General features: G+C 42.8%; 1 protein-coding gene across 1 annotated transcript in view; it reads left to right on the top strand.

Annotated features, from left to right (window-relative positions):
- Nucleotides 1-23,741, top strand: part of MYO16 (myosin XVI) — a 459,340-nt gene that overhangs the window by 107,414 nt on the left and 328,185 nt on the right. Inside the window, exons 7-8 of the mRNA XM_039226658.1 lie at nucleotides 8,264-8,339; nucleotides 12,274-12,427. Of these exons, the coding sequence (XP_039082589.1) occupies nucleotides 8,264-8,339; nucleotides 12,274-12,427 (230 nt within the window). The remainder of the gene's footprint in view (nucleotides 1-8,263; nucleotides 8,340-12,273; nucleotides 12,428-23,741) is intronic.

The following is a 23,741-nucleotide window of genomic DNA, read 5'->3' on the forward strand; positions in this document are numbered from 1 at the left end:
CTAGAGAAACAGTTATGAAATTAACATGGGAAATTTGATTCAAAGCTACATTTCCTTTGCAAGATGCAGAGTAAATAAGATTGATGTTTTTGTTACTACTTCTCTGGTGCACCAGTTATCTTCCTAACATTCATCATTTATTAATGATAAGTGAATTAAAAAACACTTTCCAATTGCTCCATTTATTCTCTCAAGACGAGCTGAAAAATATTTGACCTCAGTTTTTGAAAAATGATGTATATATTTTTTATCCTTGCGTGTATTTCCCAGACACTTCCCCACACAAACACCTATATTTCATTCTGCCTAACCAAGTGATTAAGGCAGGTTTATCCTGAGGACTCCCATGGCCTCCTTGCTGGCTCTGAACATAGCTCAACCACTCAGTGGCTGCGTGAACCTAATGAGCCTCACTAATTCTTCTTCCATGGAGTCTGGTCCCAGGGTCTTCAATCAATGAGAGCCATCAACCTCAGTTAAAAGGGGGATTTTTACATAGCTGAGGACATTCTGGGGAACGACAGGCGAATGTATGGGATGTATGTTGAACATCAATGGGGGTGTGTCCTGGTCAACTGATTCAGTTGCAAGATTTGTACAGACAGATATCTGACACACAGGTTTCCAGAAATGCCCAATTATAGTTTTCAAATGAGGCATATTTAAAAAATAATGTCACCTTTATCCTCACCTTCTCTAGAAAATGACTAGCCATTAATTTAGTATTTTCTAAAGCATGGCACATTTCAGTACCAGGGATAGATCTGAAGATCACAGGTGCCTTTTCCATTTTACTCCATCATACCCACTCAGTTGGGGCCTCCATCAGAAGGTAAGCTCCAAGTAGGGAAGACTGTTTGCTTGCCCTCTACTCTCTACGTCCAGCAGACTAACCAAGGAATTAAAAAGACAGATTGATCAGCCAAGAACTCAAAGCAAAGTGCTAATGCTTAGAGGCAGAGGGCAGCTTTTCTGTTAGAATATATGACATGAAAACCAAAATATTGCCCCTCGATTTGGACTAGAAAAAAACTAAGAGATTTCTATTAATAGATTTTGAATAAATTATAGCTCCATTATTTTGTCAAAAAAATACCATAGGATGTATAGAATGATCTTTAAAATTGTTCTTTTGTGGGGTGCCTCGGTGGCTCAGTCGGTTAAGCGTCCGACTTCGGCTCAGGTCATGATCTCAAGGTTTGTGGGTTCGAGCCCCGCAGCGGGCTCTGTGCTGACTGCCAGCTCAGAGCCTGGAGCCTGTTTCGGATTCTGTGTCTCCCTCTCTCTCTGACCCTCCCCTGCTCATCCTGTCTCTCTCTCTCTCTCTCTCTCTCTCAAAAATAAATAAAACATTAAAAAAATTAAAAAAAAATAAAATTGTTCTTCGGTAAAAATACCACTTAACATTCATTTTGGAAATAATATTTTAGAAACAGGTTTTATTTGAATATCAAGTAATATGAATGGAGATTTAGAACTCTAAAGAAATTTACTGTAAATATATCTCTGTTCAGAAAAAAAAAAGCTTTAGACGTGCTAACATTTTTAAAGACTAATGGCATTTTTAGAGACATTCACAGCACTTTCACTTTCTTATAAATACCTTACAAATATGAATACCTTTATGGAGAAGGTAGTTCATAACTTGTAACAGTTTTTCTTATTGACATTAATATTGGGATGGCATATATATTTTAAAACTTCCCTTTATACTAACTTCCCAGTGAGAACAGAGAGATGCTTATTCTTGTCTAAAACTGGGAACTGAGTCATTTATGTGACCAATGTCTTTGGGTTTTATAGTTCTTTTTTTTTTTTAATTTTTTAAAAAATTTTTATTTATTTCTAGGAGAGAGAGAGAGACAGCGTGAGCAGGGGAGGTCAGAGAGAGAGGGAGTCACAGACTCTGAAACAGGCTCCAGGCTCTGAGCTGGCAGTCAGCACAGAGCCCGACGCGGGGCCCGAACCCACGAACCACGAGATCGTGACCTAAGCGAAAGTCGGACGCTTAACCGACTAAGCCACCCAGGCGCCCCTGTTCTTTTATGAGTCGTACATAAAGTAAAATTTGATTCTAGCCTTCACGTATTTTTAGTGTTTATAATAGGATTGGTCATCTGACAACAAATGATAGGAAAGTAACAGCACACATGCTACAACCTAAATATCCTTCCCTTCCAGAGCATTTCATATCACACAGCCCACATATATTGATGTTCAAAGGAGTCCTTTGTATTCTCAAAAGCATCTTTTCCCAAGTTCATATGAATTAAGATATCCCTGGAGATTTTTGTTTTCTGTTGTTGTTTTGTTTTTCAGGTATTTCTTCTTTGCTTTAATGAAACCTAAAAACCCTCCCTGGTTTTCCTCCCCCCCCCCCCCCCCAGTGTTGACAGGCTCAGTGCTCCGTGCAGGTTATACAAAGATGTGATTATATACGCCTTTAGGGAATCCCCTCCCGGAAGCTCCCAGTGCCCTGCCTCCCTGTGGCACCCAAAGTGCCTCGTGTCCCTCTCACCGTGCAGACCCCTGAGGACCCCTGCCCACCGGGTTAATGTCTACCAGCCTGGCCTCCAGCTCCACTCCTGGAGGAAGGGGATCATCAGCTCCTTCCTGCAGCCCCAGCGAGCTGCCCTCTCTCTGGGGCATCATTTATTGGCCACAGAACTGGTCATCGTCCTTGCTCCCACCTCCTCCCCCGTCCGGTGCGTAATGAGCCCCCGAGCTGCACGCAGCTCCCACCTGGGAATGGCGTGGGGCTACGCCAGGTGCAGCCACCGCCCCCGCCCCGTCCGAGGCGGCGGTGCCTCGTGTGGGGACTGACCCTCTGCCGTGCGGCGGGCAGGACGCACCGCTCGTAGCACACCCCGCGCGTCCGCCTGGCGCCCCGGGCCGCCCCGCCCGGCCGCGGCCAGCCGCGGGCACCTTCCGCAGCGGGCCGCCGTGTGCGTCTGCCGTGCCCTTGGCTTTCCCGGACAGCGCTAAGCGGTTGGACCTTCCTTACACGGAGGCGCAGGCGGCGGTGACTGCCTCTCCGGGGCCCCCGGGGTCCAGCCAGGAGGCCCCCTCCGGCGTCCCTGAGCCGTGCCACTCGTCACGGTGGGCTGCCCCTGTCCCCGCTGCCCTCCGGTGCACCGCGCGTGCCAACCGAGTGGACAGACGGCAGCGTTTCTCGTCGGCTCAGGGCCTGACCCAGAGCGCGTCGCTCTGCCCACGAGCGACAGGGCCCGAGGCGGGCCTCGGGTGCCGGTGCCCGTGCCGCCGGCCCTCCGTGGGTGCACCTGCGCAGCAGGCGGGCTGGCCCGCGGGAGGGACCCCAGGGCGCGGGGGCCGGGAGCTCACGTCTGGGATGGGCGCCCGGGAAGAGCTGCGTGGGCACAGGGAGCGCAGCCAGGGCGGACGGCACGGGCAGCCCCCGGGGGGGAGCGCAGGGCTCACTGGGGGGCAGGGCCGTGGGGGGTCGCGGGGCCCGGAGGCTGCTGCGCGGGGGCGAGGAGGTCCGGCTCTGGGGGGCCGCGCAGACGCAGGCCCACCGGCGACCTCGTGTTCTGAGGGACAGAGGCAGGGCTCTGTTCCACGTGAAACCCTAGCTGGGTCGCAAACGGGGGGCGTGGTAACAGTTCATCAGACGGTTTTGTATTGTGGATCCGACATCGTCCTGGGGGTTCTGAGTGGGGGCAGTGACACTGCGGTGCGGAGCGACACCTGTGACCAGGAGGCAGCACTGTGAGTTCTGGACCTTAGCGTTTCAGGGTCTTCTCGTTAGATTGCGAAACCATCCCTTTCAGCGTCCCAGCCAGAAGCCGGGTATCGCCACGCATTGCTACTGTTTGACTCTTCAGAGAGGGAATTTAAATAACTTTCAAGGAGTTAATTTTGCTAAATTCATCCAATCAGAAGGACAGATCTCCAAGGAATGAATAAAGTCCATATCCAGTGAAACTTGGGTGGGCTTTAAGTTTCAGCTTAAATGTATATTTTCTATTAGCCATTTAGAGCCTCCTTCTACCCACTCACCCCCCACCCCCACCCCAACACACAGCACACAGCAGTCACCTTATCTTCCGGTGCCTTTGGTGATTATAATGTTCTTATATTAGTGCAGATGAATTCTTACTGGGTTACACACTCGACCTATTACATTTGAAGCAATTTACCTAAAGATCTTTTGTGAGGATAAAACAAATGTTTCAGAGGAGAGTAATTGAAATTAGCACTGGCCTGTTTAATTTAGTTCTGGGGTGTGCCTTCCTGATTTCTCATTGGAAGAGCATGGGAAATACCGAGTCTAAAAAAGAAAGGAATTCCCCAAATGAGAGAAGCTTCCTCCTTCCACACTTGAATGCTTATTTTTATGGGCCTGAAATAAAATGGAGTTGCTTTTATTGTTGAAGATTTTCACGTAGGAAACATTTTGCTTTTGTTACTTAAATGCTTTCTGCAGTTCTAATTGAAGCTGTCGATGAACAGTGGTTTGCTTGAGAGATTGCACCGGATTCTCTCTGGAGCTCTGGAAACCGTGCATTGAATTTAGAAATGCGAAGTTAATTATTAGACTCTGATGGTCTGACATTTTTGCAGAGATATGAAAGCTTGTAGGTTTGTTACTGTTCTTCCAAATTTGTGGAAACCAAAGGCAATCTTAGCAAATTTTTGGCTCTTTTTTTTTTCCTTTTCTTCTTCCTTTTCTCTTTCCTTTTCTTCCTTTGTCCTTCCCTCTCTCCTGCTTCCCATCTTTCTTTTCCTTCGTCCCTTCCATATGGTTTAAATGCAAGCAAGTCTCTCTGATTTTTACTATAATCAAAACTCTTTTCTGTACATATTTTCATGTCCTGGGCATCTGCTCTCTATATTTTATCTTTCAGATTTCAAGAGATTCTTTCTTTAGTAAACTATCTACTTGGAAATTAAAATAGACTTCTAAATATAGTCTCTCTACTGTACTGTAGTTTAAATGTTATTGATGTAATCTGTGTCCTGAAAAACCAAACACTGATTTTGAATTGGCTTTGGGAAAGCTAACAATGAGCAGACTATTTAAAATCTAATTAATTTTTTAATGAGAAGACTAAGAAGAGTGATCATTGGTGGGAAGGGAGACGTCTCAGTGTGCCTGGATGTGAATCGAAGCTCCCCATGTGGGCAGAACGTCACAGTGCATGGCACAAAAGCAAAACTCAAGATTGGAAAAGCCAGCCTCGTTCTCATCAGTATAATAAAACAAGAAATGGAAACAAAAGATAAAGACGGGGAAGGAGAAAGGACTATAAGAATGCCAAAGGAATCAGTAAAAAATGGAAAAAGTAGAACCATTAAGTGCATTTATCAAGTTGTTTACAATAGCATGAAAAACATAAACATAATATATTACATAGTATTATGTAATACTATGTTTCAGAAGATATTTTAACAAAAGATTTCTACACTGACAACAATGAAACACTGAAGCGAGAAATGAAAGAAGAGCCAACTCAACGGAGAGGCAAGCCACATGCATGTGTAGTGACAGCGAGTTATGTTTGAGCTCTCTGTGAAAGGCTGAATATTATCCCCCAAAGATGTCCACACCCTAATAACGCAGAACCTGTCAATAGGTTCGTTACCTGGCAAGGCAGAAGAACTTTGCAGTCGTGGTGGGTTACAGATTTTGAGATGGAAAGATTTTCAGGGATGACCCAGATGGGTCCTTAAAAGCAGAGAAGCAATCCTTTCTGACTCAGGGTCTATGAGAGGTGTGGCTATGCAAAACTATTCTGTGAGAGGTGTGGCTATGCAAAAATGGTGGGAAAGATGTAGCGTTATTGGTTCAAAGATGAGGGGTGGGTCCACAGGCCAAGGAATGAGTTGCTTCTAGAAGCTGTGAAAGTCAATAAAAGGATCTTCCTTGAGAGCCACTAGGGAACATACTGTTGCCAATACGCCGATTTCAACCTAGTGAGACATGTGTCAGACTGCCGAATTGTAAGATAATCATTTCTTTTTTGTTTAAAGCACTATATTGTGATATTTTTAAAAAGCCATAGAAAATTAATACAGTATCTACTTAAAGCAATTCCAATCAGAATCCTAAGCCCTTTCTTTTAGATATTGAAAAGTTCATTCTAAAATGTATATGGTGACACAAAGTATCTACACAGACAAACTTATCTCAAAAAGTAAGAAGATTACAGATTTGTTTCAAGACTCACTGTAAGCCTTTCACTTATGTGATTTCAATACTGACTATAAAGCTGCACTAATCAAAGTAGTTAGGGAGTGAGGTAAGATTAGACAAATAGATCACTGAAACATAGACCAGAATTCCGAAGTGGGCAGGGACTTATATATTCCATTAATTTTCTAACAAAGCAATTCGGTCAGAGAGAAAAAATGTTTTTCAAGAAATATGGCTGAAAAACACACTGGTGCTGGACCAAAACAAATTTGAGCTTTTATGTGCCACTTGTGAAAACTCACTTGAGGTAGTCCATAAGTATAAACATTGAAATTATAAAGCCTTTAGAAGAAAATATAGTATGATATTGTCATGATCTTTGAGTAGGCAGAGTTATTTGAACATAAAGAGTGCTAACCTCTAGAGAAAAAAAGTACAGATGTTGCACCTTAACAAAAGCAAAACAAAGTGAAAATAACCTTCAGTTCTTAAAAAAATAACATTTTCAAGAATATGAATAGGCAGACTGTAGAATGGGAGGAAATATTTGGAATACACGTATCTGACAAGTGTGTCTAGAACACACAAAGAACACAGACCGCTGATAAAAAGACAGACACTCCGGTGATAAATGGGCGAAGAAGACTTGAACGGACACTTCACGAAAGAAAATCTAAGATTGGCCACTAAACACATGAAAAGGTGTTCAGTGTCCTTTGCCATCATGGAAATCAGTAAAAGTAGACTGAAATGTGACTGGATTCCCAGTATGAAAGCTAAATTTAAAAAAAAAAAATGACAATAACACATGTTGGAGAGAATCTGGATCTAGCAATATGTAAGTGTACAATAACAAAATTATTAAATAGAATATGGAGCGACAGGGTTAGGTGCTCTTTGGAAAGGAAATTGGGGTACTCTAACCACTTTGATGATGTCCAGATCTTTACCTTGCAATTCCTGTCCCCTGAGAGCTATATCCTGAAGAGACCTGCACATGTGTCCTGAGACAAATAAATGAGAGTATTTGTAGCAACATTATTTGTGAAAGTGACCACAAATGACTAGAATGCCCACTGAGGAGGGCGGACAAATTGCGATACATTTGTACAGTGCCGTTATGGACAACCAAGAAAATGAATAAATCTTGTTTACATCCATTGCCTCTGGTGATTCTCAAAAATGCAGTGTTAAGTCACCAGAGCAAGGCTTCAATGAATATAGACACTGGGATTTCATTTCTATAAATGTCACAAACAGATAGAACTGGGCAATATGTTGTTTGGACATACTTCTGTACGTAAGGGTTAAACCTATAAAGAAAACAGCCGTAGCCCAAAATTCACAACAGTGGCCAACTCCAGGAGATAGGGATAATTTGGGGAAGAAATGCAGAAAGATACCATGAATGACCTATTTGAAAAAGTTGGACACACTGAAATTTATTTCATTACTGCTGTTTCAGTGGTACATGTACGTTATATGTATTCTTTGAATTTCTATTTTATAATAAGGTTTAAAACATAAATTAATCTCTCATCAAGAGGCAAACTATAAGAGACTCTTACATACTGAGAACAAACTGAGGATGGATGGGGGGTGGGGGAAAGTGGGTGATGGGCATGGAGGAGGGCACTTGTTGGGATGAGCACTGGGTGTTGTATGGAAGCCAATTTGACAATAAATTATATTTTTTAAAAGTTGCTTTCTTCTTAAAGCTTGAGAAGAAGTTTCCCTAACTTCCCACATGACTTTAGTTCATGTTATCTGTGGGGCTGCGGTGATTAGACAGTACCGGTGAGACTTTAATCGAGTTGCTAAATTGAAACAAAACACGTAGACTATGCCCTAAAATAAACCTGGAAGGCGTTAAGTGAGCCTTTTCAAATCCTCAGCGATTTATTCCTCATTTGATAGCTAATTTTTTGTGGGAGTGTCTGTCATTTTATTTTTAATAAGAAATGGAAAAAAAACTGGCAGCGGAGAAATATGCGTCCACCTTCTCACCCACCAGACTCTAAGGGCCCTGGAGACCCAGCTGTAGCACCGACTCATGAACCTCAGTATCCATCACACCGTTTCTTATATCCGTGATCTTTAATATTTCAGACAAACCTGGTGAAGCTTCTTCTGATGCATCAGGCGAATCCAAACCTTCTGAACTGCAATGAAGAGAAGGCGTCAGGTGGGTAATAGCATCCGGGCACCACCGCGCAGTTACTGTCTTCTTCCTGTCCTACCAAAGTTGTTCAGTCATCATTACCAGAGTCTGCTCTTGTGCACACTCTGGTCCAAGCACTGGTCACAGACTCCTGTGCCCCACCCCCTGCGCCTTTACAAGAATGGGAAGAGGGGCTCCATTTATAGGGTGCCCTTGGACTCTGGTGCAATTTGCTTTCAGGGCTTTAATTTCCTGGGCAGTGATTCCTTCCACGTAAATGGCTTTAAAATATATTTGTGCTATTATTTAATTAGTTTCTTATCATTTCAAATACCTACTTGTTCGCAAGAGTAATATTTGAAAAATGTGTATTTATTTTGAGAGAGAAAGCAGGGGAGAGGCAGAAAGAGAGGGAGACAGAGAATCCCAAGCAGATTCCCTGCGGTCAGCACAGAGGCTAACTCAGGGCTCAAGCTCACGAACTGTGAGATCATGCCCTGAACCAAGATCCAGAGTCCTGGAGCTTAACCTACTGAGCCACCCAGGGGCCCCTTCACTAGAGTAATTTTAAACAATAATAATGTTTTCTTCTGTACAGATAGGAATAATTTAAGAAATCAAGATGGACTTTCTCAAGCTAATTTAAAACTTTGAAAATCTTAATGTTACTATTTTTGAGAAGTATCTTTCTGAAAATCTCTAGAGTTCTTTTTACAACTGTTCTTGTATATATGCATATACTAATTTAAAAAATAGATGGTGTATTCATTTTCTAGCTTTTAAAATTTGACACATTTACTAATCAGTTATTTGCTTATTAAAAATAAAAATCTAAATAACAAAGAAAAGTATAGCTGAAGTAATAAAATGACATACAAATTTTGAAGGTAGTAATTGATCTAAGTAACATAATTCTATTTATTCTTATTGCTATAGCTTTAATAATCTAAAAGCACTTTATGCCTGAGACTTCTCATTGCATGTAATTAAAGGAGTATTATGACATGACTAATGACAGCTTAAGACAGAGTGAGAGCTTTTCTCTGTTTCTTATTTTTTTAACTTAAATATTGTTTAAGTTTATCCATCTTTTTTTAATGTTTATTTATTTTGAGAGACAAAGAGAGAGAGCATGAGCTGGAGAGTGACAGAGAGAGAGGGAGAGAGAATCCCAAGCAGGCTCCTCATTGTTAGTGTGGAGCCCAATACAGGGCTCGATCTCATGAACGTGAGATCATGCCCTGAACCGAAATCAAGAGTCAGATGCTCAATCAACTGAGCCACCTAGGCACCCCTAATCCATCTTATCTGTTCAAATGAACTGAATATTTAACATACAAAACTCTAAGATAGCTTTATAGTTTAAAACTTTAGAATCAAGTTAATATTAATGATAGTGTAGTAATCTTAGCATTAACTACAAAAGCATGTGTTTTTTTGTTTTTGTTTTGTTTTTGTTTTTCTTTAATAGAGCCTGGGTGGCTAAGTCGGTTAAGCATCTGACTTCAGCTCAGGTCATGATCTTGCAGTTCCAGAGTTCGGGCCCCATGTCAAGTTCTGTGCTGACAGCTCAGAGCCTGGAGCCTGCTTCGGATTCTGTGTCTTCCCCCTCTCGCTGCCCCTCCGCTCTAGTGCTTGCTCTATGTCTCTCTCTCTCAAAAAATAAACATAAAAAAGATTTCAAAAATGGTGAATATTAAAAGCAAATAGAAATGTATAGTTTTTTTTCCTATTCTTTAAAAAATGCATTGTGAAGTATGTCACATCCTCTGTTTACTATAGTTCCAACAGATCACATTTTTCAAGTTGATATCCCTGGCTTCTTTCCCAGAGAAGAGAATATATGATTGACTCTTGAATGCCTGGACTCCCATCTGTCACACTTCTACCTAGTTAACACTAAACCTAAATGGGCCCAGATGGGCACCCAAGGCAACCCACAGTCCTGGAGCCCAGGGCATGACTAAATATCTGGTCTGGCCTCAGCCCTTGGCCACTTCAGGCTACGGTGGCTGTGGAAGACAAAGCACAATTCTGCCCAAGGTGGCTGAGTCTACCATCAGTACAATCCATTTTCTATACCTGATTGGTCACGAGTGACAGCAATGGGCTCTCAGTAATCATTTGTTGATTGAATGAAAATATTTCTTTCTTGGGGCACCTGGGTGGCTCAGTCCGTTGAGCATCCAACTCTTGATTTCAGCTCAAGTCATGATCCCAGGATCATAGCATCAAGCCCGACATCTGACTCTGCACTGAACTTTGAACTTGCTTGGGATTCTCTCCCCCCTCCCTTGCCTCTCGCCACTTCTGCCCTTCTCCCTCACACACACACACTCTCTCTCTAATTAAAAAAAAGAAAGAAAAAGAAAATGAAATTCAAATCACGTTAAAAAGAGAGAGAGAAAATACTTCTTCACAATAAGGGACAAAGAGCTATAATGCAGTGAGAGTTTCAAGTAAATGCATGAAGTACCAATGTCTAATCCAACAGCAGGAAGAATGAACCCAAGAACAGTAAAGTAGAAACCCATATGAGGACTAGGCAGGTGAAAATCATCATCAGTATTTTACAATATTCTTGCCATTTTATATTCCTTGAATTTGCAATGGACACATAAAGAATTATCTGGGGGAGAAAGGCAGTTTGAGGTGTGGCTGTTAGGTGGGACAGAACAATCACCCAAGGCAAGGAAGCCTATACTGGTTACGTGGATAGGATTTACCCTAGAACAGGTAGTGTTACAATCTTGGCATAAATATCTCCTGTGGGGGCTGAATGAACCCCCACCCCTGCCCACAAAGACACATAACTGAAGTGTAGATTTAGATGGTCATGCAGTTCAGTCATGAGGCTTGAGAAGGAAGAGGTGCACCTGTTAGATTCCTGGTTATAAATGCAAATTTTTCTTCCGGATTGACTGACTTCCAGTTTCCATTGTTGGTATGTATGAATTTGATGAAAGCACATCTGTATTACCGCCTGAATATATTCAGATGTCACTGTCAGCCTGTAATTTATCAGGAAATATAATTATATTTCAGATTGAAAAACACAGATCACAGAGAAAGGCTTGACTTGGTGTTTTCATAACAGAACTATTTACTTGTCCATCTACCTATTTAGTAGGATGTTTGTAGAATGACCACTACAAGTTTTATACTAACCCAGTCTTTGGGAAGGCATAACTATTTTTACGTTTTTGATTCATCAAGATGAAGGAAGAGTTACAGAGAATAAAATGGTATTAGGTTCTTTCAAGCTTAGCCTCTCCATGATTTTAGATTTTACACGTCACCACTTGGTGAATATTAATTTTATATTTTTCGTTTCTTTTGTAATTAAATATTACTGGTACAAAACAAGATAGTTTTTTAAAATGGCAGTGCTGGGTGGCTTAGTCGGTTAAGCGTCCGACTTTTGCTTAGGTCATGATCTCGCGGTTCGTGGGTTCGAGCCCCGCGTCGGGCTCTGTGCTGACTGCCAGCTCAGAACCTNTATTTTTCGTTTCTTTTGTAATTAAATATTACTGGTACAAAACAAGATAGTTTTTGAAAATGGCAGTGCTATGGGGCGCCTGGGTGGCTTAGTCGGTTAAGCGTCCGACTTTCGCTTAGGTCATGATCTCGCGGTTCGTGGGTTCGAGCCCCGCCTCGGGCTCTGTGCTGATTGCCAGCTCAGAACCTGGAGCCTGTTTCAGTCTGTGACTCCCTCTCTCTCTGACCCTCCCCTGCTCATGCTGTCTCTCTCTCTCTCCTAGAAATAAATAGAACATTTAAAAAAAATAAAATAAAACAGCAGTGCTGCAATTTCATTACTACCATAAACTTTTAACATTTTTCATTTTGCTCTGTGTGTTGATAAATTTTGGCATTTGGCAACAGAATCAATCAGAGTGAATCGTTTCCTGTGATCTTGCCACCTACGTCTTCTGTTTCTTTTATTGTTTTTTAGTAGACATTGCTGCTTCTGAGTTTATTGAGGAAATGCTGCTGAAAGCCGAAATTGCCTGGGAAGAAAGGGTCAAAGAACGTTTATCTGTTCCTGCATTGACTGCCGAGGAGCCCTATGAGGAGATTCTCCATGACCTTCCAGCACTTTCCAGCAAGCTGTAAGTGCCTTCAGTGTAGAATGCTGATGTCCTAGACCTTGTCGCTGAGGGCTGACCATTTTATTTGCCATCCCTGTTAACCATCATTTTACAGTCCATATTAGGATGAACTTTTAATGTGAAGAATTAGAAAATGGAGGCTGTCAACATACTCACCAAAAAATACTTGTGGACAGTCATGAGTTTAGCATAATTTTCGCAAAACTCTCTGATTCTCTTAAACATTATTAGTTTAGTTACTGGATCAATTTGTCACCATGAGACCAAAGACAAGATTTTAAACACACCCCACATTTTTTGCTAAACTGATTTGTAAGATTTCCTGTAACTGTTAAAATGGCCAAATTCCTAAAGCAGGAAATATGGATAATCACTTTTTTCTCTCTAAAGTACAAAACATTATGATTTCTTCCTGTATAAAATATCTCCTAAATACTGATACACACTATAGCAAGGCTGGGCCTCAAAAGCGTTATGCTAAGTGAATGAAGCCAGACCCAGAAAGCCCATGTATTATATGATCCCATTGCAATGTGATGTCCAGAATTGAATGGTGCATAGAAACAGAAGGTATATTAGTGGTTTCCAGAAGTGGGGACAGGGGTAAAGGGGAATGACTCTTTTCTTTTGAATTTTAAATGCTTATTTATTATTGAGAGACAGAGACACAAGCAGGGGAAGGGCAGAGAGAGAGGGAGACACAGAATCCAAAGCAGGCTCCAGACTCCTAGCCATCAGCAGAGAGCCCAATGCGAGGCTCGAACTCACCAACCACGAGATCATGACCTGAGCCCAAGTTGGACGCTCAACCAATGCCCCTGAATGACTCATAAGGGATATGGGGTTTCTTTTGGGGGACAATGGAAATGTTCCAGAAGTAGATGCAGTGATTACACAGATTTGTGAATAGGCTAAACAAAAGCACTGAATGTACACTTTAAAAGTGAATTTTGTGCTATGTGAATCCTATCTCAATGAAAGAAGCCAATGCATAAGGAAAAAATATTTCACTTTGATAAACAAAATCTGCCATATACAAGCAGCGGGACCCTGGGAAAGTTCTTTCCATGAAACTGTTTCTTTTCTGGCAATAGAGAGTCTGTCTAATACTGGCATGTTTGAGGGCGCCCTGAGTAAATAACACAGTCTGGGTTCAGACAAACTGCAGAGAAATCCATGATGGAGGCCAGGTCACAGCTGATCACTGAGAGGGGACACTTTAGAGGACGTAACTGAATGTGGTGGCTGAAAGTGTTTACCAGTGCATCCCAGTATCATTTTTTTTATTATCGAGAGAGAGAGTGAGGGAGTCAGGGAGACGGGCACATAGTGGGGAGAGAGAGAATCTGAAGCAGGCTCCACGCTCAGCATGGAGCATGACATGGGGCTCAATCTCACAATCCTGGGATCATGACCTGAACCAAAATCAAGAGTCAGACGCTCAGCTGACTGAGCAACCCAGATGCCCCTAAAAGGATCCCATTATTAGGCTGCTTTACCAACTAGGTCCAAGGTACCTGTGAACCCAATGGAGTCTCCCACATGATGAGCTTCCAGACAAAGCTCACAGCAGAAAGGAACAAACCCTAAGAATAAGGAGAGGGGAGCTAGGGAGATGGTCTTCCCAGATTCATGCATCAGAGATGCTGGATGCCCAGACTTAGCATGACTTGATTTCCTTTCCAGGGGAGGAAAGGAGAGGCTTCCAGTGGACCACTCACAAGGGGGTTGTGCTGGATAAGCAAGCTCAGAGGGGAAACACGTATTTCAGCACTGATGCCATCACTACCAGTCAATAATACTTTTAATTTCAAGTTACTCTTGATAATTCAAGAGGCTAACGTTGTGTGTGAATGCATACATTTACTCTACATAATTCTCCACTTGATACTGACACATATTCATCATTGGATTAGACGTTTTACCTGTGTTGGAAAGTAGCTTGATTTTATGTCAGACACCCCATGAAGAATTTCATGGATTATCTTCTTCCACCTTCAAAGCCTGATTATGCTTCTCTCATTTCCCCAAATTCACAGAGCTGGGATATGACACATCAAGATTTAGAGCCCAGCACTCCTACCCCAGATCATCCGCATCGTGTTTTCATAGGAAATAGAAAAGTGCTATCACAATGATGTGGGAGAAAAGGGGATTAAAAAATGCCATAGAACTAGAAGTCAGAGTCCAGTCAGGAATGGTTAAGATTACCACCAAGGGATCCCAAATGAATGCCTGGAATAGTTTGACATTATGTTTACATGATTATATTACTGATAGCCCTGGAATGAGAGGAGTAATAGAAACATTTGCTATGGAAGAATTTTTCTTTTCATATGTTGAGAGTAAAATCAATACCCAGTATATTCCATTTTACTGTTAGAATTATGTATGGGCTTTCCAGTTAACTGTACACAGGTTCCAAGTTTGAGTTCAAACCAAATTCTCTCATAATAAGTTATTTGGGATAAATACTAACTTATCCATGCATCGATAGCTTTGTTTATGTCTTCTCCTTTTAAAAAATAAAAGAAAATGAAAAGAGCCATTTTGCCCCAGAAGATAATCTTATATATATTTTTTATATTGTTGATTCAACGGTAGGTTTTGAGCAGATTAATGAGTGGCCTGTTTATTCTATCCAATTCACTATAATTTGTCTTGATTACATTTTCTCTTACTGACTTGGAGCTTAGAAACTTTGCAATATGTTTATATTGAATTTCGGCCTTCTTGTTCACTGCAGTCCACTGTTCTCTTTGTTCAGAGAGAGAATTGAAAATTAAAGAACAAATCAATCATAATATTAAGGTTTTTTTTTTTTTAACCCTGAAAAAAATTGCAAATAGACCTGACTAGTTTAAGGATAGAAATTAAGTACATTTGTAAATTGTCTTTTATGATTTATGATTGTGATACATTTCATCTGTGTTTCTTTGCCTTTATAGTGTTGTTAGTAAATATGAACCAATAGAAAATAGACGAAATGGCATACCAACTAGGTACAGTTAGATTTTAGTGCAGAAATTTTACATTCTTTTTAAAATTTTTTTTAAATGTTTATTCTTGAGAGAGAGAGAGAGAGAGAAAGAGCATGAGCGGGGCAGGGGCAGAGAGAGAGAGAGGGAGATACAGGACCTGAAACAGGCTCCAGGCTCCGAGCTGCCAGCACAGAGCCTGATGCAGGGCTCAAACTCACAGACCACAAGCTCGTTACCTGAGCTGAAGGTGGACACTTAACCAACTGAGCCACCCAGGCGCCCCGAGGAGGTCATTTTTATTCGCGACGCTAAAGCTTCTGATTTGGCTAGAAAGAGGAAATTGCCCCTGTGAATTTCCTCTTGTGGTCGGTCAGCTTCAGCTCTGGATCACTGTCAGTGTAGCAGAAGCGTTTCCTATGCGCGCTCAGGGAGAGTCTAATCGGGAAGACGTTTCACTTCCGCAGAAACGATAAGCGTGAGGCACTTGCAATGCTGCCTGCTGCTGATCTGCTTCTAAGCTAAAGCTGCCAGTGCCATGGAACAGCATGGGACCACTACCTCTGTCTACCGTGTTCAACACCCTTGGTCTTGCTTGCCCTGAGTGTCTACACTGACTCCCCAGGGCGACCTGTGAGGCCCTGTGCTCTGCGGCCATTACGGCCAGAGATCGCAGACCATACATCCTGGTTCCGATGCTGGTTCGCACCCACTGGCTCTGTGACTCAGGCAGTTTAGTCAAAGTCTTTGCCGCATTTCTCCTCAAGTGTAAACCGTGGGTGCTGTGTAGTAAGAATTTGTCCAGGCCTTTCTCCCTGCTTCCAGGGAGGGGAGATGCTAAAACCTTGAAATTCCCAAGCCATAGGACTGATTGTCTCTGATGTCCAAGATCCCGGGGCGGGGGTGGGGGGGTGTCAAACTTGAATTTATGCCACCAGGGTGCCTGGGTGGGAGCGGGGCTGGTCACGCCGGCCGATCCAGCGATGTGAGTAAGTGACTGAGCAGTGAGCCGGCCTGGCCTCCACGAGAGGAGGAGGGAGGCCTGGGCTCTGGGTCCAGTGATTGAGTCCGTCATGCCTGCGTGACAAAACCTTGAGGAAGAGTCGGCGGAGCTTGCCGGGTGGGGAGCACCTCTGTAAGCCTGGAGGGTGATGTGCCCCGATTCCACGGGGAGGGCCCTGCTGACCTCCCCCGGGCGTCTGTGCGCAGGGCTGGCCCTGCTCTGTGTCCTGCGTGATAAAGCTGAAATAGGGAATATGGTGCGGCCCTGAGCTCCGTGAGTCGTTCTAGCAAGTCATCAACCCCCAGGCAGCCGTACGTGGTAGGGGCTGGGTCAGAAGTGTGGGTGGGCGTGGAGACCCCCAGACTCGTGGCTGTGTCTCAGCTAGGGCCAGCGGCCTTGATGGGAACAGTGCTCTTCATTTGTGCCCTTCGTATCTGTGCGGTGGCTGGTCAGCGTCAGGACTGCCGTGTAGGACACCGCACGGGGATGAGGCTGGCAGTCTCTCGAAGGTGCTCCTGGCACCTCGATGACAATCTTACTGAAACCCTTAGAGCGGTATCCGGCTCCCTGTGACTCTGCATCCGTGCGTGAGAAATGACAAACGGAAAAACAGATGTTCTTCGTTTGTCTCTAATTCATTTGCATAATCGTCTAAAGAATAAAGCCCTTCTAGCTATAAGCTGAGACAATAGACTTTAGCTTTCAGTTTGGTGCTTTCAAACTGAATATGACCATATGGAGAAAAACTTATTTTTCTAAGCAGCTGGAAAGAAACATCTAGTCTAAGAGAAGACCAGCCTGGGGCGGGTGCATCCCTTGATTAGGTTGCCTCGGGGCTGGGTCTGCAGGGTTTCTGAGTCATGTCGCACCTGGGATGGAGAGGTGTGATGGGGAAAAGCATGCAGAAGTGGACCTGAGAAGGGCCGAGTACACAAGGACAAGGGGCTGGGGTGCGTGGGTCCCAGGGTGCGTCAGGCAAGTGGCCATTGATGAGAAGAAATACCCTGTGGTGATTTTTAGGGGTCAGAGTATAGGTTATGCAGTGTGTCTTTGACCTCAATAAAACCCTAGACTCATGACGGTCTTAGAGTAGATGTTATGGAAAGCCTTGAAGAGGCGCCATTTTCTGAAAGACGCCCACCATGCCTTCAATCCAAAGTGAGCCAACTGTGGCCACTCAAGATTTCTTCTTCAGCCTTGGCTGCTCGATGGACAATAAATACGATTTGCATAATAGAGCAATTTCAATAGTCATTTCCAGGGATCTTCATTTAAACCCCGTGACTTGGGGTGGCTAGACAGAATCATCTACATTTTATTTGTGGAGGAACAGAAGCCCAGAGGTGTGACAGACTCATGGAGACAGCGAGTCTGTAGCTGCCTAGACGTTTTGTTCATGCTCTCCAGCCTGAGTGCGAGCGGGCTCAGGAAGGTCATCTTGAGCATCTCCCTAGGCCCACCATGTGCATAGTCATGTCACGCAAGTCTATAAAAAAAAATTATGTTGCAAGTGAAGGACATGGGCTTTGACCCATGTGTCAACACCACACACGGCTTTCTTTACAGATCCACCTCCCAGCAGTTCAGGACGCTTGGGTAAGCAATCCTGGAAAGCGCGTTTTTACTCTTAGACCCTTAGACACGGTTGGGCTACAGTCGTTAATCACCTTGTCCCTGATGGTGGAACACCACATCTCTGGTTTGTCCTGTTAGGTGGTTGTTGTTGAAGGACCTGAACATTTTTAAAATCAGCCCAGCTTCCATGAACATTCTGCAGTCAAATAAATTCACCTTAGGTAAAGTCGGACCAGACTCCTAGCCTTGGATTCTTCAGTCTTTGGAGTGTTGAATCCCGAAGTCTTGATAAAGCTGTCCGTCAGTTCCACGGAGCTTACAGGGGTCCAGTGGGGGACAGAGAGAAATGTCACACAATCCAGGGACATGAGACCTGGAGAACTAGTTAGTCTGATTTCCGATTTTAAACCGTTTACACTGTCCCTCAAACATGGTTGGGTAACCAGTCAATCTTCCAAAGTTGGTTGTGAACCAGACTGTCGTGAGTCTCTGGTTTTACTGAGTCTAGAAGATACACTGCCTAACTCATGAGGTAGTGGGAGGGGACAGGCATTATCGTTTCTAGTCATTTCTTCCCCCTGCACTTGAAACTGCCTCAGAGATGGCGCTCACTACCTTTCAGAGCAGTTTATTCATCTACCACTAGATACACACATTGTTCTCTTCTCTTTTTATATTTTTTATAAATATAAATGTTTTATATAAATGTCTTATCAACTTTACTTGCTAAAAATGACTGAAAATGTGGATTATTAAGTGTTTCCTTCATTCAAGTGAATAATAATCATGTTTTGTATAAACATCATTCATTAAATACCTATTCGGAAAAATAAACACCTTCTAAAAATAAACACAGACAGTGACTTCTAACAGTATAACATGGCTTATTCAGAACCCCCTTCGTGTATTCCCAGAGCTGATGCATTCAATTTATTTTATTTTAGATTTTTAAAATTTCTGTGAGGGTGCCTGTTGACAACTACCAGATGAATATAGAATGTCTTAAAAACAGTGTCATTTCCTGTTCTACCATGAGACACATTGACATTTTTGTTTTATAAACACAAGGAATATTTTACCAAAGTGTTTTTTTAAGTGTAAATTTTTTTATTACACAAACTAAAGTCATTTGGGGAGTGTTGGGTGAAGATAGCAGTTAATTCAAAGCTGTCCAATAAGTGTTTCATTCAAACTTAACCTCCGGATAATGATTTTGTAGATGCAAAAAAACTCCAAATTCCCTATAGTAAATAATTTATGTAGCTATGTTGTTAGGATTAAAATTGAGAACTATTTACTCAGTAAATTACCACCACAATAAATGAGTCACATATGCCATTTTTTCAAATGTTTATTTTTGATGGGGGGAGGGGCAGAGAGAGAGGGAGACACAGAATCTGAAGCAGCTCCAGGCTCCAAGCTGTCAGCACAGAGCCCAATGTGGGGCTTGAACTCACAAACTCATGACCAGAGCTGAAGTAGGATGCTTAACCAACTGAGCCACCCAGGCACCCCACAAATGCCATTTCTTTACATTTGTTTTGATTAGATTTTTTCTTTGTTGGCCTACTATACCTCAATATAGCCAATTTTGCTTGTTTTCTAGCCAGAATTGCTTGTGTCATAATGGGCAATGATTGTTACTTTTGTTAGTTTTATTTTCTAACATTCCTGTTTCCACTTTCAGAAATAAAATCCCAGTTCCTACAGGCACATTTGCTCTGCATGAAATGCCTTTTATGTTTATAGAAATAAGTAAGTCTTGAATAAATCCAGTAGAGTTCAGAGATTGATTGTCTGCTGGTACAATCCCATGTGGTTTTTTCCAGTCAAGTTAAAGTGATCTCTCGCCCATTTAATCTAAACTCCTCTTGGATGGTAGCCATTTCATTTACCTTATGTTTGTGAAATCTGCTTTACCTAAGCCTTCTTTTACTATTTTCCATCCTATTTTTTTCTATCTTTCACTGATAGACCTTTTTTATATAATTAAAATTTTCCCATTGAGGAAAAATTCGAAAGTACAGGAAAACAGACAGAAGCATGAAAAGACTCACTCATTAATGTCCAAAGAAAAATTATACCAGAGAAGTTAAAGACGAAGGGAAGAATTTCTTCAAGACTATTGCAGTAGAGGGAGAGAGACTGAACTTGACACTCGATACAAAAGGTCAGAGAGCTTTTCAGTGCTGGGATGAGCTTGTGGAAAAGCCTGGGAGATGTTAGCAGGAAGGTTGGCCCATGTGAGGGCCATCCACACTTTGCTAGTTGATGCTTAAGGAAGTGCGGCTCTTAGCCTCCCGCAGAGACTGGGAGACTGGGGCCCCCTCCCTCAAGCCTCATGGTTACGATTCTGCAGAATAGCTCCCAGGTCCTTGGGAAGCACATTGCCAGTTGTAGAATATTACATCTCAGAAGGACAAAGGAAGAATTTACAGCGGAAAGTTCTCTAAGCTCTAAGAAAAGGGAGGGTGGCTGTCTAGAGTTGGGGAGAAGCCTGTCTAAAGGTCAGCTGAGAAGAGAGGACTGTGAAGTCCATCTTCATCAGTATCCACCTTCTTTTTTTTTTTTTTCTTTTTGAGAGGAAGAGAGAGAGAGAGCCTGTGAAAGTTTGGGAGGGGCAGAGGGAGAGATAGAGAACCCCAAGGAGGTCCCAGGCCCAGCGTGGAGCCTCACCTGGGGTCGATCTCACCACAGTGAGATCATGACATGTCTGAAGTCAAGAGTCAGACACTTACCCGACTGAGCCACTCAGGCTCCCCCCGCCCCGCCACAGTCCACCTTTTTAATCAAACTGCTATTAATTTGGTCTGTTTCTTCTTATCCTTTATGTGTTTCTTCTTCTTGATTGAGTTCTTGTTCTCTCTATATAATTACATCTCATGTTTTTAAAAATCAATCTCGTATCATAAATATTTTGTCATGATTGATAAACATTTAATGAGTATCGAAATAAATAGCAACGATTACTTAAACATGATTCCTTTTTCTAGAAAAATAGCATTCTCATACATTTTCATTGTGTACAAATGGATAATCAGTGAAAATTTAAATATCTAGAAGTTAACTTAGATGAATGCTGTAGTTAATCACAATGATTATGGATGAAATCTGCTTCATTTTACAAGTGGAATAGAAACTTAAAGAAGAGCTGTTCCATAGACATTTAATACATTATCACACGCCGCCAGTCAAGGTACATACTTTGCATTTTAAAAATATTTATTGACTTATTTTGAGAGAGAGAGAGAGAGAGAGAAAGCAAGCAAGGGAGGGGCAGAGAGAGACTAGGGAGAGAATTGGAAGCAGGCTCCGAGTTGTCAGCTCAGAGTCCGACACGGGGCTGGAACCCACAAACCATGAGATCATAACCTGGGCCAAAATCAACAGTCAAAACCTTAACTGACTGAGCCCCCCAGGTGCCCCATATTTTCCATTTTCTTATAGAAAATATGCATATGATAAATATGTTACCATGTGACCCAATTGTATTATTTAGAATCATTTTCTTCTTATATGAAGAAGAGTATTTTAACTAGTTACTTATAATTATCATTAGTAGTAGACCTATGATATTATATATAATCTGTGAAGTTATTGAGTGTGTAAGTGATTTTTAAAGATGTAGGTGAGAGCGTGTAGGAGGAGAGAGTATGTAGAAGCACCACAGAACTGTAAGGCACGACACACACTGAGATGCTGCCTCATCTAATTCCCGCAGTTGCAAAGGCGCAGCTGTGGCCCAGAGACTGTGAAGGCTTAGAAGGCCAGGCAATGGCCAACCTGAGGTAGAACCCGACTTTGAATGAGGTCACTGTATTCCTGGATCGGTCTTCTTTCCCAGTCTTCCTCTCGGTTGGAAACACAGTAGAACCTGCTAGTAACACTGTGATTAGATTTGAGGTAGGAAAGGAGTTTTGTGGCTATTTTAGTAAACTCACTGTTTCTCTGTTTTGGAAATTCTTTGTGGGGCGCCTGGGGGGCTCAGTTGGTTAAGCAGCTGACTTCGGCTCAGGTCTTGATATCACAGCTCGTGAGTTCGCGCCCCAAGTTGGGCTCTGCATTGACAGCCTGGAGCCTCCCCTGGGATTCTCTCTCTCTGCCTCTCCCCTGCTCGTGCACTCTCTCTCTCAAATAAATATATTTTTTAAAAAGAACATAGAAACTTTCTAATTGGTGAGTTTCTGTGGTTTCTACCTGACTCATCAAACCACTGCTTCAGTCATCATTTTATACTCAGAACACATGGTACAGTGTAGGCAACTCTCTTTAGGTTTTTCTTTTCTTTTTCTTTTAAAACTTCCTGACAAAACAGAAAAAGAGAGATGGCTGGTACAAAAGGCTAGATAAGTAAGGCCATATTTTGGTTGGTGTGAGGGTGGATTTGGGATATGGCCAGTGTGGCTGGTGGCTAAGAACACACACTTGGACCTCAGGTCCCGTCTACACTGCTGCCTCACTGTGTGTCCACAGCCAATCTGTCCACCTGTCCCCCAGTGTACTCCTCTATAAAACAGGCAGAAAAGTAGATGTGCCTTATAATGTTGTCCGTTGTCTGATACAGAGTTAATATGGATGGAGTACTTAGATTGGAGATGACCATACCTTAGATCCCATGTAACATTAAAATGTTTTGTAAGTGGTCCACTCAGATTAGAGAAAATATGGTGAAGGTGCAGTGGTCTTCAAATACCTGAAGGGTTCTCGGGTCAAGAAGCATGGGACACGCCTCCAAAGCTCCAGGAATGAGGAATACCAGTTAGGGCAGCAGGCATCATTGCATAGTTGCTCACAGAAGAAATAAGGCTCCTTTGTGGTTATAAATATCTTATCATTCTATGGTATCCAAGCAGATCTGAATATGAAACTTTTATAAGCATTAAAAGTATTATCATCATAATAGTGAATTTTTTAGATTTGTGTTTAGTATTTGTTCATTTTTGAGAGACGGAGTGCAAGCAGGAGAGGGGCAGACAGAGGGAGACACAGAATCCAAAGTAAGCTCCAGGCTCTAAAGCTGTCAGCACAGAGCCCAATGTGGGGCTTGAACCCATGAACTGTGAGAACATGACCTGAGCCGAAGTTGGACGCTTAACCGACTGAGCCACCCAGGCACCCTGAGAATTTTTGAAGTTAATAACTACACTCTTGGGAAGGACAGTCTGTCATGGGCTTTGAGCACCCTGCACATCGTTGCTCAGTTTTTCAGACTGCAAGGCCTGTGTAGTTAGAAATACAGGCCATCAAGTAGCTCAAGGAGACCATAGAGCAAACTCCAGGGAAGGGGCACTGGCTTACCTTCTGCTTCATACAGTGTTTGCTGCTCACTCAAAACGTATTTGATTTGGGGGCCTGAGTGGCTCAATTTGTTAAGCATCTGACTTTAGCTCAGGTCATGATCTCATGGCTTCTGAGTTCAAGCCCCACGTCGGGTTCTGTGCTGACAGCTCAGGGCCTGGATCCTGCTTCAGATTCTGTGTCTCCCCTCTGTCTCCCCCCCCCCCCCGCTCGTGCTCTGTCTCTCTCAAAAATTAAAAAAGAAATAAATTAAATTTAAAAAAAAGTACTTGATTTGTGACCAGATTCTATCCTATGACACAGCACACTGTGGGCGCAGGTGTCTGTGGATATTCCCCTGTGTGGGCCCCTCCTGCCCACTGTGGGACATGGTGCGAACATGAAACTCTGTGTGTGCTGGGAGTAACGATGTCCTCCATCTCAGACCCGGGAATCTCTTGTCTCCCACACTTATCCGTGA

The sequence above is a fragment of the Hyaena hyaena genome, unplaced genomic scaffold (assembly GCF_003009895.1).
Source record: "Hyaena hyaena isolate Hyena2069 unplaced genomic scaffold, ASM300989v1 scaffold_22, whole genome shotgun sequence".
Taxonomy (NCBI): domain Eukaryota; kingdom Metazoa; phylum Chordata; class Mammalia; order Carnivora; family Hyaenidae; genus Hyaena; species Hyaena hyaena.